Source organism: Dromaius novaehollandiae, chromosome 11 (assembly GCF_036370855.1).
Source record: "Dromaius novaehollandiae isolate bDroNov1 chromosome 11, bDroNov1.hap1, whole genome shotgun sequence".
In the NCBI taxonomy this organism is placed as follows: Eukaryota; Metazoa; Chordata; class Aves; order Casuariiformes; family Dromaiidae; genus Dromaius; species Dromaius novaehollandiae.
The window spans coordinates 21447886-21462893 of record NC_088108.1 but is presented as its reverse complement, the minus strand read 5'-3'; the positions used below and the strand labels follow the sequence as shown (position 1 = coordinate 21462893).

Below are 15008 nucleotides of genomic sequence, written 5' to 3'. Positions count from 1 at the left end.
TGCTGTCATCGGGCCTTGAATAGGGCCCAGATAATGGAGAGATACACAAAGACAACTGTGGTTGTCTCAAGTTAACGCAGCTCATGTGGGAAAGGTTTTCTTTTCAATTATCAGTGTTAGAAATTTATTAAAAAAAAAAAGTTTAGCTTCTGAATATGCCATTCAGGTCATGTAAATAGCGTCATAAATATAATCTCACTAGGGAAGATCTGGATTCTTCAATGTTGGACTCTGCCTATGCTATGTCCTGTAAACACTTCTTGTCCTGTGTGCAGTTTCCACATCCTGCAATGTAATCTAGTCAAGCACACTTCTGCTTACCTTCTTGCTTTCTGCATGCAGGCATGTAAAGTACTTTAAATATTTCTGCATTCCCCCAAAGGCTTTCATCCAAGTTTTGAGGTTCTCAGGCAACTAAGAAAGATGTGTTCCTATGTGAAATCTTACTTGTGTGCTGCTAAATGACCCTGCAATCTGTACTAACTTGAGCTCATATTCACACTTTCTGCATGCTGCAGAACTATAAATGACTGAGCATGACTAACTCTGCTTAAAAATCCTTTTTTTCTATATTACACAGATGGACTGGGTGGTTGGAATACATCAGGGTGTAAAACAGAATATACAGATATGAATTACACAATCTGTTTTTGTAACCATCTTACCCATTTTGGAGTCCTACTGGTAAGTACTCCATGAATCATCTCCAAAAAAGTCCCTTGGCACTAGACAAAGTCATCACTAGTTTTGGGGAGAGATGGGAGATTCATATCCATGCTGTTAGATATCTATGATTTTGTTAAAAACAGTAACAACAAACAAAGCAATTATAATCATTTTAAAGGCAAAAAGTCCTCTAAATGTCACTGGCATTAATGCAAATTCATTTTACAGATACAGTTTGTACCTCTTTGTAATATAACTTAATCAACATTAATCTGTTATTTGCTGTATTGGAAATACTGTGATACATTTAATCACCTGCCAGTACCAACTACTGATATTACATCTTTCTGAAAGTTTTATCAACATTCCATCAGAAATGGAAGTTTAAAAGAAAACCAGCAGTATTTTAATACACAGAAACCTGACTCTAAAAGTTTATGTCAAAAAAAGAGTGCACAGGTAACTGCTTGGGAATGGGTTGCAACAAAAGCAAAGTGATAGGTAAATTCAAAGTAAACTGAGGAGCAGATAGTTGAAAATTGTCTAATCCCAGTAGTATACAATGTACATGGGGGATAAGGCAGTCCCTTTGCCTTCAGATGTATGCCCAGCTTCCCCTAGAGGTCAGCATTACTCCGCTCAAAGAGAGGCACAAAAGCCTTCTCTGGTAGTAAAAATGTGACTTCTACAGGATGGAATTTAGATGTTACACATTTTAAACAACTTACTAAATTTTCCATTCAAGCAAACAGAATTCGGTTTGAGTTTAAGATCACATTTCTTTTATACCATCACTTCAGTAATAAGCATGTTTACAAGTACTAAACAGCACAAAGTCTACTGTACACCAAAGAGGAAGGCTTCTAGTTTGAGGTTCAAAGTGTCACAAAATAGGAGAGAAACTGTGTCAGGATACAAAAAGACTGTATCAATAACATTCTTGGGAACAACTGTGGAGAAGCAGGGCCCAGCCTATCTGATGGTTTTTGCAGAGTGACACTTTCTGGATTTCTGACTTGAAAAATCCTCCCACACTCCAAGACATTTAGCAGTCCTCAAGCTTGGCAACTGCCATTGAAACAAACTCCTGCAAAGCAAATTCCCAGTTGAATAATTTTGGTGAGATACTGGAATCCTCACTGAGTTTGTGATTTCTGGAGGGCAGCTTTTCTAACTTCACAACTAAGTACTGGGTATTTTAAATACTGCATATTTTTACTAGTTTAGATATTCCATAGGGCTATATAGTAAGAAGCATATGGAAATATTAACAGAAACTCTCCAAAACTAACCATAAGTAGAACAGAAATTGATTTGTTTGCCAATGTGAAAATAAGGAAAGTAATTTTCTTTATTTGTTATGGCTAAAAACTGTGATTCTTTATTTTGTTACCTAGGACTTGTCCCGCACAGAGATAGATACCACGAATGATTATGTATTAACTCTGATAAGCTATGCAGGATGTGGTGCTTCTTCTCTTTTTTTGGGTATCACACTGGTGACGTATCTAGCCCTTGAGTAAGTCTGATACTCTTTCTTGTATCGTTGTTAATGTTTTAGTGGTAATGAATTTGCAGTACCTATCAGAATGTTCAGCAATACTTGGTGCTGTGATGCATAGGAAGCAATAGTGAGATATGAAAGTAAAAATGTTGCTTTACTTTTACCTGTGACTATGGTGAAATCAGAGAGATTCATATCCTCACGCTTTAAGACACGCACTGGTCAGATCTGTTCAGCAATTTCTATGTTCCTAAATTTCTGTCATTTTGTAAACTTACCCATGGATATAGATAAGATATCATGTCAGGAGTCTGAAATATTCCCTGTATATAGACTGTAGGTAGGACGATGTGAATAGTAAAATAGGGATACTTATACTCCTGTTCTGTTGCTCTTGGTCTTTCTTGTGTTTCATCCTTTTAGATAGGTTTTGTTCCAGACTCTATGTACCAATAGTTTCAGGCATGATGGGGCCCTAGTCTTAGGTAACTGTAGGTGCTTGCATAATAAAATAATATTGCAATAACAAATAATATTTAAAGGAGCAGTGAAAAGATGATGCTAAGTCTGTCTCCTCTGCCAAGTGTGAAAAACCTAGCAGTTCTTCCAGGTCATATGCAAGGTCCGGTTTTTCAGAACAGAAGATTTGCTTCAAAAACACACTAGTGGTTTGATCTAAAACACTAATGTAGACGCGGCTTACACTACAGGAAGCCCATTTAAAATGTGCTGAGTACACATTCGTCTTGCCTTGTGTTAGAGAATGTACCCAGTGCAACTTATTCAATGACAACCTTGTTGCTTTCCACTTTTTTTTTAGAAAGCTGCGGAAAGACAACCCTTCAAAAATTCTGTTAAATCTTTGTGCTGCATTGCTGATGGTGAACTTGATCTTCCTGGTCAACTCCTGGCTGTCTTCATTCAACAAGCCTGGTCTCTGTATCACCGTGGCTGTGCTCCTTCACTACTTCCTGCTTGCAGCTTTCACATGGATGTGCCTGGAGTCTGTTCACATGTACTTGGCTCTTGTCAAAGTTTTCAATGTTTACATCCCAAAGTACATCATAAAATTCTGCATTGCCGGGTGGGGTAAGTAAGTGGATTTTTTTCTTGACTTCTGTGCTTGTCACCTTCTCTAAAACAGGGTCATATTGGCAAAAGTGAGCTAGGACACTGAGCTTGTGAAAGCGTAGTGCATACTGCAAACCTTAAGGATGGATTCTTCTCTCAAGCAGGTCCAGCTTAAGCTTCTTCTGCCAAGGGAGACACTAGCAGACAGTACATGCTGCTCCCTGTAGAGTTATGTACAAGGAAAAGTGGGTTTAAGGAACAGTTTTCCCTACCTGCCCTGTACTTCACAGGAACAATTTATTATGGTAATTTTCATGAGAAGGTGAGCATGAGAGAGCACGAAGCTCTGACCACAGCCTTTACCCGTATATTGCTGATGCTCAGAGGGAATTCTGATCTCCCTCTCCAGGCTCAGTTTTGTGCTCAATGCACAATTTCCCTGCAGGGGGGAATCTGGCTTTCATTCATAGCTTGTCTAGGGACTCCGCTGGCAGCAGACCACATTCACCTTTCCTCTGGTTACTGGACATCAGAGACATATTAGGAAGAAACATAGCAAAAAGGCCCCAATATGCTGGCTCAGCTGTTAGAAAAGTTGTTATCAGAGGCAGTGACCCAGAGCAGAACTTGGCCTGTATTGTTTTGGTAGCCATTAGGTGTTTTAAAAATTTTTTTGCTTGTTTTTGAATAGTGTGCAGCAAATGATCTCTCTGCTTGGATTTAATGTTGCACATAATTGTTTTCAGGTGCAGCCATCTGCAATAGCATTGTTGGTGGCAGTCATTCTAAACAGAAAAGCCAGAACTGAAAGATATATGGCAAACAGGAACTGAGTGGAAGGGGAGACTAATCAAACACTGGCTGGAAAATGTCTGTCTCTATCAGATCTTAATGGAAAAATCTGCTTATCTTTTGCCAGCCTGCTTTTCCTAATAATCAGTTGGGTTTATCTTACCAGATTGGAGCCCTTCTGGAGATGTTTGAACACTCACAGACGTTTTGCAAACACAGATATTTTTATGCCTACTCATCTGTAATTTACATAAATAAGGAGATTAATCCTGCTATGCCACACATTTAATTATACTCATTTCAGAAGAAGCTTTAAGGGTAGAGTTTGATCCCCAAATGTACGTGACTGGTGTAATTATTTATCAGAGATCTGACAGCATTTCACATTCTCCATTTTATCTTTTTAATCTAAATATTTCTTTCTCTTCCCTTCCATGTTAGGAATACCAGCTATTGTAATTACTGTTGTACTCATTATAAATAAAGACTTCTATGGCAATGGATCACTTTCTAAGAACAATCCATTCAGCAATTTGTAAGTATAATATTTTAAGCTTTTTCATGGTCACCATAGTAGCTTGAAGATAGAAGAAATAACTAGAATTAATAACCTCTCTCTTGCTTGTCTTTTTCCCCCCATCTTAACCCTCTCCTTTCAGTGCTTCAATGGATCTTTTTGGACTATATGTCTACCACATGGAATAACTCTCACTTCAGAGACTGGATCTGATGACAGAAAGGGTTTCTTCCAGTGTTATTTCCCTACATACTTTGCCACTGAGTGTGCCAACTCCACTTTTCCTTTCTGGAAAATCCCTCTTGCTTTACATGACATTAACTGAGTAGGATGCAACATTTGTATATACTCCTCCATGTTCTAGATTTCCAGTAGAACCTAAAGGCAGAATAATTGTTCTAGTATTTTGCATGTTTGCTTCTGGTTTTTTTTACCTCAATTCACATCACTCTGTCTCTTTAATCATTAAGAAGTCTCTCATCACTTTAAATTCTTCATTTTAATCATCTCAGCCTCCTCTCTTTTCCAGTGGGAAAACACTGATTTCTTTCCTCCTTTTCTTAAAGCACTTTATAGCACAGAATGCTTCCATTTACTTTTTTTCCCTGCTCTTTAGCACAATATGATCCCTTGTCAATAAAGACTACCTGGAATATTTGAATTTTATACCATCAGATGGGCAACACATAGCCATGACACCTCAGAGGGAAAATTGCTATCCCTCTCTAGCAAAAAGGCAGTAAAACTCACTAATTGCTGTCTGAGGAATAACTAACCAGTGCCTGTCTTTGTGCTCTATTATTAATTAGGCTCTTAATTAGGTCATATTTAACTTGGTTTTCCTAAGGCAGTGTGTCTTCGTGTGTGTGTGTATGTCATTAATTTGTAAAACAATGACCAGTTTCATCTGAATTCAGCAGAAGTACTGAAGTCTTGAAGATATTAAATTTCTATAACATGCATGAAAAAGGCAACCAAGTGGAGAGACTCTGAATGTCCTTATTGGGGGAAAGTAATGGGCATTAAGGGAATGTCCCTTATTAGGTATCACTGAACCATATACAAGAGTTATTTTGGAAACCAGGCTTCATTAGTTTCAGTGCTCACAGAGCTCCTTATTAAATGCAAACTTCCCTTTCTTGCAGTTGTTGGATTCAAGAGAACGTGGCGTTTTACATCTCCGTTGTGGCCTATTTCTTCTTAATGTTTTTGATGAATACAGCCATGTTCATCACTGTTCTTCTCCAAATCCACTCCATGAAATCAAAGACACAAAAGAGATCCACATTCTGGAAACAGGGTTTTCTCCGTGACCTCAAAAGTGCTTTCAGTTTGATGTTTCTTCTGGGAATAACTTGGGGCTTTGTGTTTTTTGCCTGGGGAGCAGTGAAGATATTTTTCATGTATCTCTTCAGCATTTTTAACACCTTGCAAGGTAATTTCTCAACAGAATACTGCTATAAATACAACAGTCTAGGACTGTGGAGTAGAAATACATTTGTAATGCCATGTAATTAAGCATTGGGTAAGAGGAGAGCTCCTGTAGCTTTTGCATTATACTGTTTAGCTATTTTAATAGGAAAGTTCCATTGAAGTGGGACGATAGTGGTGTTAGTTAGCATTACTGTGATAGATATTACCATTAAAGACATGAATTCATGCTTTTGAAATGTGGGTCCCAATAAATGCATCTTTCCAGGAGCTGGGACAATCCTTTTCATTTGAGCATAAAAAATGATTGCTGAGAATCTACAGTGACTAGCAGATTATTCTTACACCAAATCTAGAAAAAAGCTCTTTCCATTACCTTTTCATATGCACGAATGACTCTCAGTGCAATTCTGGGCCAACATGATACTGGCTCAGGCACCACCTCTATGCCCCTACATAATATACTGGTGACTGAGTTGCATACGAGGTGTTTAGAAAAGAGGCAACAGTTTGGAGAATCAATCTCAAAACATGTGAATTTCTCTTCCTACTTCTTTAGGGTTCTTTATCTTTGTGTTTCACTGCCTAATGAAGGAAGATGTAGTGAAGCAGTGCCGATTACACTTTTGCTGGGGGAGATTTCGTCTGAATAATTATTCTGGTAAGCATTACAGGGTTTTGTTTAGCTTTACTCATAAGTCCTGGGCTGCTACTGATGTCACTTTTTTTCTACATGAAAAGGTACAGGGCTCCCCTCAATATTTTTCTACTGTTTCTACTGTGTATTGGAAAAATGTTAGGCATTTATACTCTTTCATTGATATGATATATGATGGAGGGATGACAGAGCACAATAAAAAAAAATGTAGATTTCTCAAAGAGATTTCAGTCTGCTCTCTAATTCTGTACATGCAATTCAGTGTTCCCTTATGTGAGCTATACTTTTGGTGGCCTTCCAATCTTAGTAGACATATATAAAGCTGAGATTTAGAAACTTGTGTAGGCTCTCTGACATAATTTTAGCTGTTTCTTCTGTCTGAGGGAGCTGGGGGAGCTCAGCCTGGGGAAGAGAAGGCTAAGGGGGATTTAATTGTTGTCTTCAGCTACCTACGGGGTGGTTATAGAGAAGAGACAGACTCTTCTCAGAGGTGCACAGCAAGAAGACAAGCGGCAATGGACATAAGTTGCAGCTAGGGAAATTCTCATTAGATACAAGGAAAATATTGTTGAAATGAGGGTAGTTAAATACTGTGACAGTGGCCCAGAGAGGCTGTGGAGAGAGCCTTTATCCTTCGAGAGGGTCAAAACTCAGCTGGACAAGTGCCTGAGCAACCTGATCAAGCTCTGAGCTGGAGGCTGGACCAGAGACTTCCAAAGGTCCCTTCCAACCTAAATTATTCTAAGATTCTGCTATCTACTGTCCGGGCAAGAAACAACATAGGCTGCGTCTCATTCTGGGCTATCCCTGTGATGACTGGCCAATGCTAGGGAAAATGAAAGGTATAACTGGTAAGCTCATACTGAAGCCTTTCACAACAGCAAGCATATTTGAGTCTCTCCTGTAATTGAATGTTGATTTTTTTAAAGAAATGTGGAAAAACTGAATGACTTCAGGACCTTTATGCCTCTATCAAAATTCGTCGAAATAAAAAGTGGGTCTCACAAAGAAGAAGCTAGTCCAGTTGGCTGAGTCTTCAGGAAACCAGACTAAAAATCCTGCATTAGCACATATGTACTACACATAGCAATCCTGTGCATTGTGCACTGCTGAGAAATACATAGTTTTCCATTTGCACTAAGAGAATTCAGCAAGAGTAGCATCAGCCAGCTCTATGCCATATGATGCAAAAAGGGAAAGGCTGAGATTTCTCTCCCTTCTGTACCTCCTGTCTTCTTTGGTGTGACCTTATAGAAAGCAATATTACTGGACTTGGTCCCTAAGGGGAAAGACAGGACTGAACTGCTGGTTATCCAGCCCACCTGCACAAGTGTGACAGAGTTCGTGCAAAAATTAACAGCAGGAATTGTGCTAAGGTTCACCTGGGCAGTATGCTGTGCAGAGACCCACTGCTTCAGGGGAGGTACAATGATGGCACAAGAAGCAAGCAAAAAACTTTCTCCTCCCTGGTCTCTACTAGATTGAGATGTAATTTCTTCCTGACACACAAGGAAGAATTTCCTGTACCCAGTTCTGTTTCTAAGCCTCCGACTCTCTGATTTCAGACTGGAGTGCATCAGGTGCAACGGTTAGATCTACACCAAGGCATTTAGACCACAGATCACCATCCCAGCCTTTGGAGTATCTAAATTCTGATGGAACAAGCTCAACTTCCAGTAGTTCAGATTTCGTCCCCGGGAATTCTCTGGATCTTAGAATCGGTAAGAAAAATAGTGTGCACTGGATAGAGTAAAATGCAATGGGTTCCATATGATGACTGTCAAATTCCAAACAATAGAAATAAGTAGGAAACCTTTTACTGCTTTTTCCATGCCAGGCTTCAGCTGGGGGTTAATGCCTGTGTTACAGATGGCTTTTGCTATGCTAAAGAAAATAAGAAAGCCCTTAAGATACCAGTATGGCTTTTTTCCAAATGGAAGGGAAATCTCTGCTTAACTTTCATATTAGGCATCTAAGAGATATTCCACCCTGTGCCAGCTGGTTGTCACTCTCACAGGACCTACCTCCAGCTAGGGAGCACTACAGTGCATTCTCTCTCCTGCATTCCTAAAAGAGCAATGATATTGGGGGTTACAGAAAACTAAACAGGACCAGCTGTGAGCACATTTATTCCAGAATAATTCCAGCAGGAAATTTTGCCTTCCAAGATGGAAGAACTGTTGCAGGCCCGTTTTCTGAAAAAGGGATTTCTTTGTAGGAATTCTGACCTAAACATCCAACATTCCTAGTTGTTTTTGGAAACATGCTGATTTTTGTTATTTCTCCAAAGAAGTTAAATCATAGCTGTAGTCACTGAGATTGTCTATGAGTTGTGCATAAGTAGGTTTCTTTCCAAATAAGTAAAACCAAATTATAATCACTGAAAACTTTCCCTAATTATTTTCCTTAGCCAAAGATCATTACAACCCGAGTCCTGTAACTCCAGCAGATGATGAGGCCAAACATCCTCGTTCACGAAGAACACTACCCATGGATACAAAACTGCACTATCCACAGAAAGCAAGATTTTTCCATTGATATCAAATTTGTTTTCCTCTGATTATCTAATGATGGTTCTCTTTTGTGGCATGTAGAAATAAACATTCATCTAAATAATTACTTTTAATGTACAGTTACCACTCTGAAGACAATTACAGTGTTCAAGCCTCCTGTGATTCAGCTCTAGGCCTCAGTGGAGTGGCACTACTGACCACATAAGAACTTCCTTGGTCCCCTGTAAGGGTTTCCAAGATCAGCCCTCCTGTTAAGCAAAAGGAAACATTCTCTTCCTCATCATTAGTCCTTCTTGTAGAGTATCCTCTTTTTTTCTTCCCCTTTTTATCTTTCTGCCATCCCTCTGCTTCATTTTTTATCTGATACTTATATTCAGAACCCTTTTTCCCTTTTTAAAATGTGGGACAAAGTTTCAAGTTTCAATTTTGAGCCTGTTAGCTGACCATACAGGCATGGGTGTCTAGATTTCTCAACCAGTATCTTTACTTTTTTAAGATGGACTTTGATGAACTTATGTATTAAGAAACTGGACTCAGCTTTTCAGGAGATTCCTTTTAGTTGCATGTTTTTATTTTCAGATGCACTGACGCTTCTGACCTGGTCTTAGAATTCTAAAGAGAGATGTAGATGCCTATTCAAATGTTTGAAAATGTTGCTCGGTACCTTCAAATGGAGCGTGGAATCAAAAAAAGTTGAAATTCCCATTGCTAATGGGTATCCATGTGTACAGTAAAGGTTTCAGATTACCTCTCCTTCAAAAACCCACAATAAACCCACCAAATCAAGTCCCACCATCTGTGGAGGTGGTGATTAAAAAGTTTGCCCTTTAGCAGTACTTTGCTGTGAATACAGCACTACGTAAACTCCATTTTGTGAGATCACAAATCTACGGCACTACAGGTTGGAATAGTACCGCTTGGCATATGCTGGCTGGCGTATTAAACCTCCTCCTCATTTTGTTTGTAACCACAGCTGATCACAGCTCAGAGGCAATACCAGCAGGAGTCTTTTGAGTAACAACAGTGCAAGCTGGGTAAGTTCCATAGTTGTGAAGGATGGATTTTGATCACAGTCAAAAGAAATGCACCATCCTGAGGAATGGGAAACTTAACTTTCCTCTCTTACTGAAGAGGGGCTTTTTTTCAACAAATGTGTTTGAATCAGTAACTTGCCTGCTCAACTAATCCTAGTTTCAGTTTTGAATGCCTTCTCTGTATCGTTCAAGTAAAGATTTTTGATGATTGCTAATACAGTAAAATACTAACCTGCACCAATGACAGAGAAGTAAAAAAATATAATGGAACAATGTTTCAGAGCTGGTTTGTGCAATAAAAGGTTCCTTCATTCTGTGAATGACTCCTGCACCATAATTAGTAGAAGAAGCAGATTTCAATGTACTGTAGCTACAAACAGTCTACTTGAAATTAGACAGATAGACTTCAGGTCCTTGGCTTTATGGGAGAAATATTAGCATTAAAAACAGGCAAATGAATTTCACCTAGTATGCAATGGCTTGTAACTTGAAATTGCTTTTAATAAAGAAAAAAATTAGTATGAAATGTAGTTCAACATGTCAGATTCTTGACCGATCATCCTCTGCTTGAGTATTTTATTTTCAGTAGCACTGAGTACACTGATTCTTTGCTCCACAGTCTACTGAGTACAAGTTTTCACTGCTCTGACATGAGAAGCAGGACATACTGTGTCATGGTGCTGGAGTACCCAAGCCCATGTGAGAGGCTTAGCAGCACAGTGCTGCCACACAGTACTGTGTGCTAAAGCTTCACCTGACTCCCCTTGCATGTCTCACCTGGCTGCTACACACCCCAATGGTGTGCTGTGAGGGTAAGGAAGAGGGCTACACTGGGAGGCCTTTGGAAGAACTGGTCCCTTTTACATCAGTTTGTCTCTGATACGATGTCTATAAGCCTCTGTGGACTGACAGTCTCATCCAATTTCTTTTTGTATCACCCTGGTTTGACCCAACTGCAAACTTTGTGCAGTTGGACAACAGGTAATATGCTTAAACTGTGCAAATGAGATTTGGATTAGACATTAGGCAATGATTTCTAATTTAAGGACAAATAACACTGGAATAAGTGGTCTCGGGAGCACATGGAATTGCCATCAAGGCAAGTCTTAAAGAACACTTAGGCAAATATCTGCCAGAACTGGTTTAAGTAGAGTTGATTCGCCTTTGGGCAAAGGATGGACTGGAAGACCTGTTGAAGGTCCTTCCAACTCTATTTTCTAAGACTCTAATTTAAAATAAAATGACAGCAAAGTAGAAGCAATATGAGAACAACATGAGACTGGCCTAGTCTCCTGCATACTGTAACTGTTTTATTTCACTCCTGATAAAACATAAAGTATACTTTGGTTTCCTAAAGTTTTTGCCAAACACCCTCATAACATGCTTAAATGATTAGGAGGAACAAAGATTTGGATAAAAGTTGGACAAGCAGGAAGAAAGGTGCTGGAATATTTATGACTTGTGAGGCTGCTGAGAAATGACTGGAGATGCTGGAAGATCAGTCAGTCTGTTTCCCATCTTGGAGGTGTAACAGTGAGAAGAAGAGCAACCTGCATGGCATGTAGATACGTCAGTTCTCAATTGTTGCTATTGATTTTTTTTCCTATTTGAAAAGCAGAATCTGGAAGTAAATTTTTAAAAACCTGTCAACTTGCTTATGCAAAATGCAAAGCACTATTTGTTCCAGGAAGGCAGTTAGCTCACTTCCACTATCCATCATATGTCTAATGGCTTTTCCAGCTAAACAGTCTATCATTTATATTTCAACCATGGCATTGTTTAGGTTGTCAGCTGGAATGAAGATGTGTAATTTTCTTTGGGTTGAAATAATATCTCCTGCTCTGGCACCATTACATTCGCTCTTCTCCAACATATCTATGCTGACGTTCTGTCACAGAATTGTGCATTGATGTTTTTCACAGGGTGAGGACATTCACAAAGACAAATCTAATAAAAAATTGCTCTGCACTTGTGATTCACATCCTAACAATTTTAAGTGACAGGAATAGCTTCACTTTTCTGGCTTGGAATGTGACCTGAAGGCTTGTGGTATTTTACCAATACAATTGTATCCTCTTTACTGTGTTTTCGGTTGTATCAGCTGACCTTTGTTCGCTCTCTGAGAAACAGCAATCTAAAAGCTCCTTTGATTTCTAGGTCATTCTCAGTTACTCCTAAATTGCTTATTTATAGCAATACATACACCAGAAAAGACTTGCTCTATTTTAAACCAATGAAAGAAGAATTTCTGAAAGTATACATATCTATGAAGACAATTATTTGATGTCAGATCTCAGTGGGTTGTTAACAATAGCTTAGACAATGCTTACAGGCAAAAGAAATAAAAGATGATAGTAAAATTGCATCGCTGCAGGAGTTGTGGTGAATCAGAGAGACAGAGTCCTCCCCATGCCTGTCTTGTTATTTAGACCAGCACAAAACTCTACTACCCTTTGTGCCAGGTAAGTCAGTGCATGCAGATCCAAGGTCTAGGCAGCTCACACGAGGGTCTAGAGACGTTTCTTATTCTGTGCATAGACAAATGGCCTAGAGCTGCATTCTAGCTGAATGTATTTACAGCACTTTAATAACCATGTGATAGATAAATATTGCCTTGGATGTCAGTTAAAGATCAGTAAAACTTGTTTAAATTTTCTTCTCAGAGTTTATGAATATACAGTAATGGTTACCCATACAGGTAGATAGTTATGCCCAAGATGTAAAATTCTTCCTAAATTTAGAAGGCAGTTATTATTGAGACACTGAAAGAAATGTCATTCTGGGAAACTATTTGAGATTAAAAATCAAAATACTGGGGAAGGTAATTATGTATTGCCTAAGATGATTGTTAAGTCTTAATGCACAATACTCTCTGCTTTTAAGCATCAGAAAGTATTTAGCATATAATGGCAATCTAATGGTTCTAAATCAAATGTATCACTGGGAGTTTCAAGGATGCCCAGAGGAATTATTCTTGCTATTATTTCATTCCTTTATCATTCCTATAACAGGAGAAATTCAAGGATATGTTTTAATATTCATTTTTCTCTCTTTTCTGAGAAATGCCACCAGTATTTCATTCACCATTCTTATACTGAAAGTGGCACAGGAAACACTTGGAAAAGGAGTCTGGAATGGGATGCAAGAGTGGAGAAATAGGATAAAAGGTATTTGCAGTTAGCGATCAGTGAACACATTTGAGATCCTGTCACATATTGGACTAAGTAATACTAACTCCTTTGAATAATCTGGATTTAGACTTGCAACAAAATCAGAGGTTTTTCTCAGGCTTTAACCAACAAGATAGCAATCTTGTTGCTGCATCACTAATTGCCGCATCTGACAGCTCATCAGAACTGGCCTTCCATCTCATCTTCATAACACTGAAGGAGTAGGATAGCACTATGTTTGCTCCTAGACATGCTGGTGAGTCTCGTGGTAGTATTTGAAAGTATTCGAAAGTGTAGCTGGATAACTCATGTTCAGGTCCAAATACAGGGATGCAGTTCCCTGTATCTAATCAAACATTACTGCAGGATATTAGATCCTCAGTCTCAGTGTCTGTATGGCTCCATCTGCCATTGGTTTAGAATCAAGCTTTACACAGGTGAGAGTGAGATAAATTCAATAGTAATACAACATATTTTTCTCATAAACAGGTTGTCTTTTTAAGTGGTTAGACTCTGCTATGAATGTCACACAGCCAAGTAAATCATTGCTAGAGTGTCCTCTCCTATTTAATAACTTAATAGCCATTTATTTTTAGTGGTGAATAACATCAGATGGGCAGCCTCCAAAACCAAGGTGTTGTGTTCACAATTGAAGAAACACAGCATAGGGCAGTGCCTTATGCAACCTTCCTCATTGCTTCCTGGTACTCTGCAGCTTGGAAATGAATGCCTGAAGAGATGGGGAAATAACCTTATCTCTGTTTAGAGAGGGACTCAGATGTAGCACATGGAAATGACTCATTTCTGTTCACGCAGTAAGACAGTAGCAGAACTGGAAACAGCTCTAGATTTTAGAGTAATTTGCTCTAAACATGGACTGCTGTCTCTGACAGCACAGCTCACACTGGATGTGCATTCAGGTTTTGGCCTTTCCCATTTAATACTGGCCTGTCTGAATACTAGAAAATGGATTGGAAACAGCCACATAAGTCACACAGCCCACCAAACAACTATCAGATAGTGTTTCATTCTCACTATTGTCCTGAGTTATAATACACTCTGTCCTCTCATCTTGCCATTATTTGTCATGTTATTAACATTTCCCATTTAAACAGAAGATACTCAAACTGCAACTCAGGTGGCCAATGAAAGTCACAGACAATGCAATCGTATGGTCCCACCCCTGAAAAACTGTCTCTATAGCGTGTATTCCTTTGCCCAGCACAAAGTGTTCAAAATGAGAGAACCAAGAAGATCATCAAAGTATTACTAATGCTCTTCAGTTAGGTGAGACATAATTCTCCCAGGAAAGGAATAGCAAGAAATACTGTATACATGTAAAGAGAATAAAGAAATCAGAATTCAGAGTTTTGATCTAAGTATAACAGAGGCTAACAGAAAAGGATGAATTGGCAGAGAAAAAGGACAAAAACGCATGTCCTCCTACCTACATTATTTTTATGCCAATAGCAAAGCCAGTTCAGAAAACACTAGCAAGAAAAAGGAATTTTAGGTAACATAATAATGGTTATATCTGCAGATCCTAGCTTAATGCCTGGAGTTGTTAAAGGACTCCGGGTTAGAACTTCCTGATGGAGAACGAGAAAACCCTCCTTCACCTTTATGTCAGAAGAAGACACCTGAAAGAAAGG

The 15008-nt window shown here is 38.9% G+C and overlaps 1 protein-coding gene across 2 annotated transcripts in view; it reads left to right on the top strand.

Moving 5' to 3' along the window:
- ADGRG4 (adhesion G protein-coupled receptor G4) overlaps positions 1-10722 on the top strand; it is a 41091-nt gene extending 30369 nt beyond the window's left edge. For both annotated transcript variants that reach the window (XM_026110923.2, XM_026110922.2), the window contains exons 17-24: positions 581-684; positions 2064-2185; positions 2991-3259; positions 4475-4568; positions 5696-5985; positions 6541-6642; positions 8205-8360; positions 9050-10722. In XM_026110923.2, the coding sequence (XP_025966708.2) occupies positions 581-684; positions 2064-2185; positions 2991-3259; positions 4475-4568; positions 5696-5985; positions 6541-6642; positions 8205-8360; positions 9050-9177 (1265 nt within the window). In that variant the 3' untranslated portion in view covers positions 9178-10722. The remainder of the gene's footprint in view (positions 1-580; positions 685-2063; positions 2186-2990; positions 3260-4474; positions 4569-5695; positions 5986-6540; positions 6643-8204; positions 8361-9049) is intronic.
- The last annotated feature ends 4286 nt before the right edge of the window (positions 10723-15008 follow it).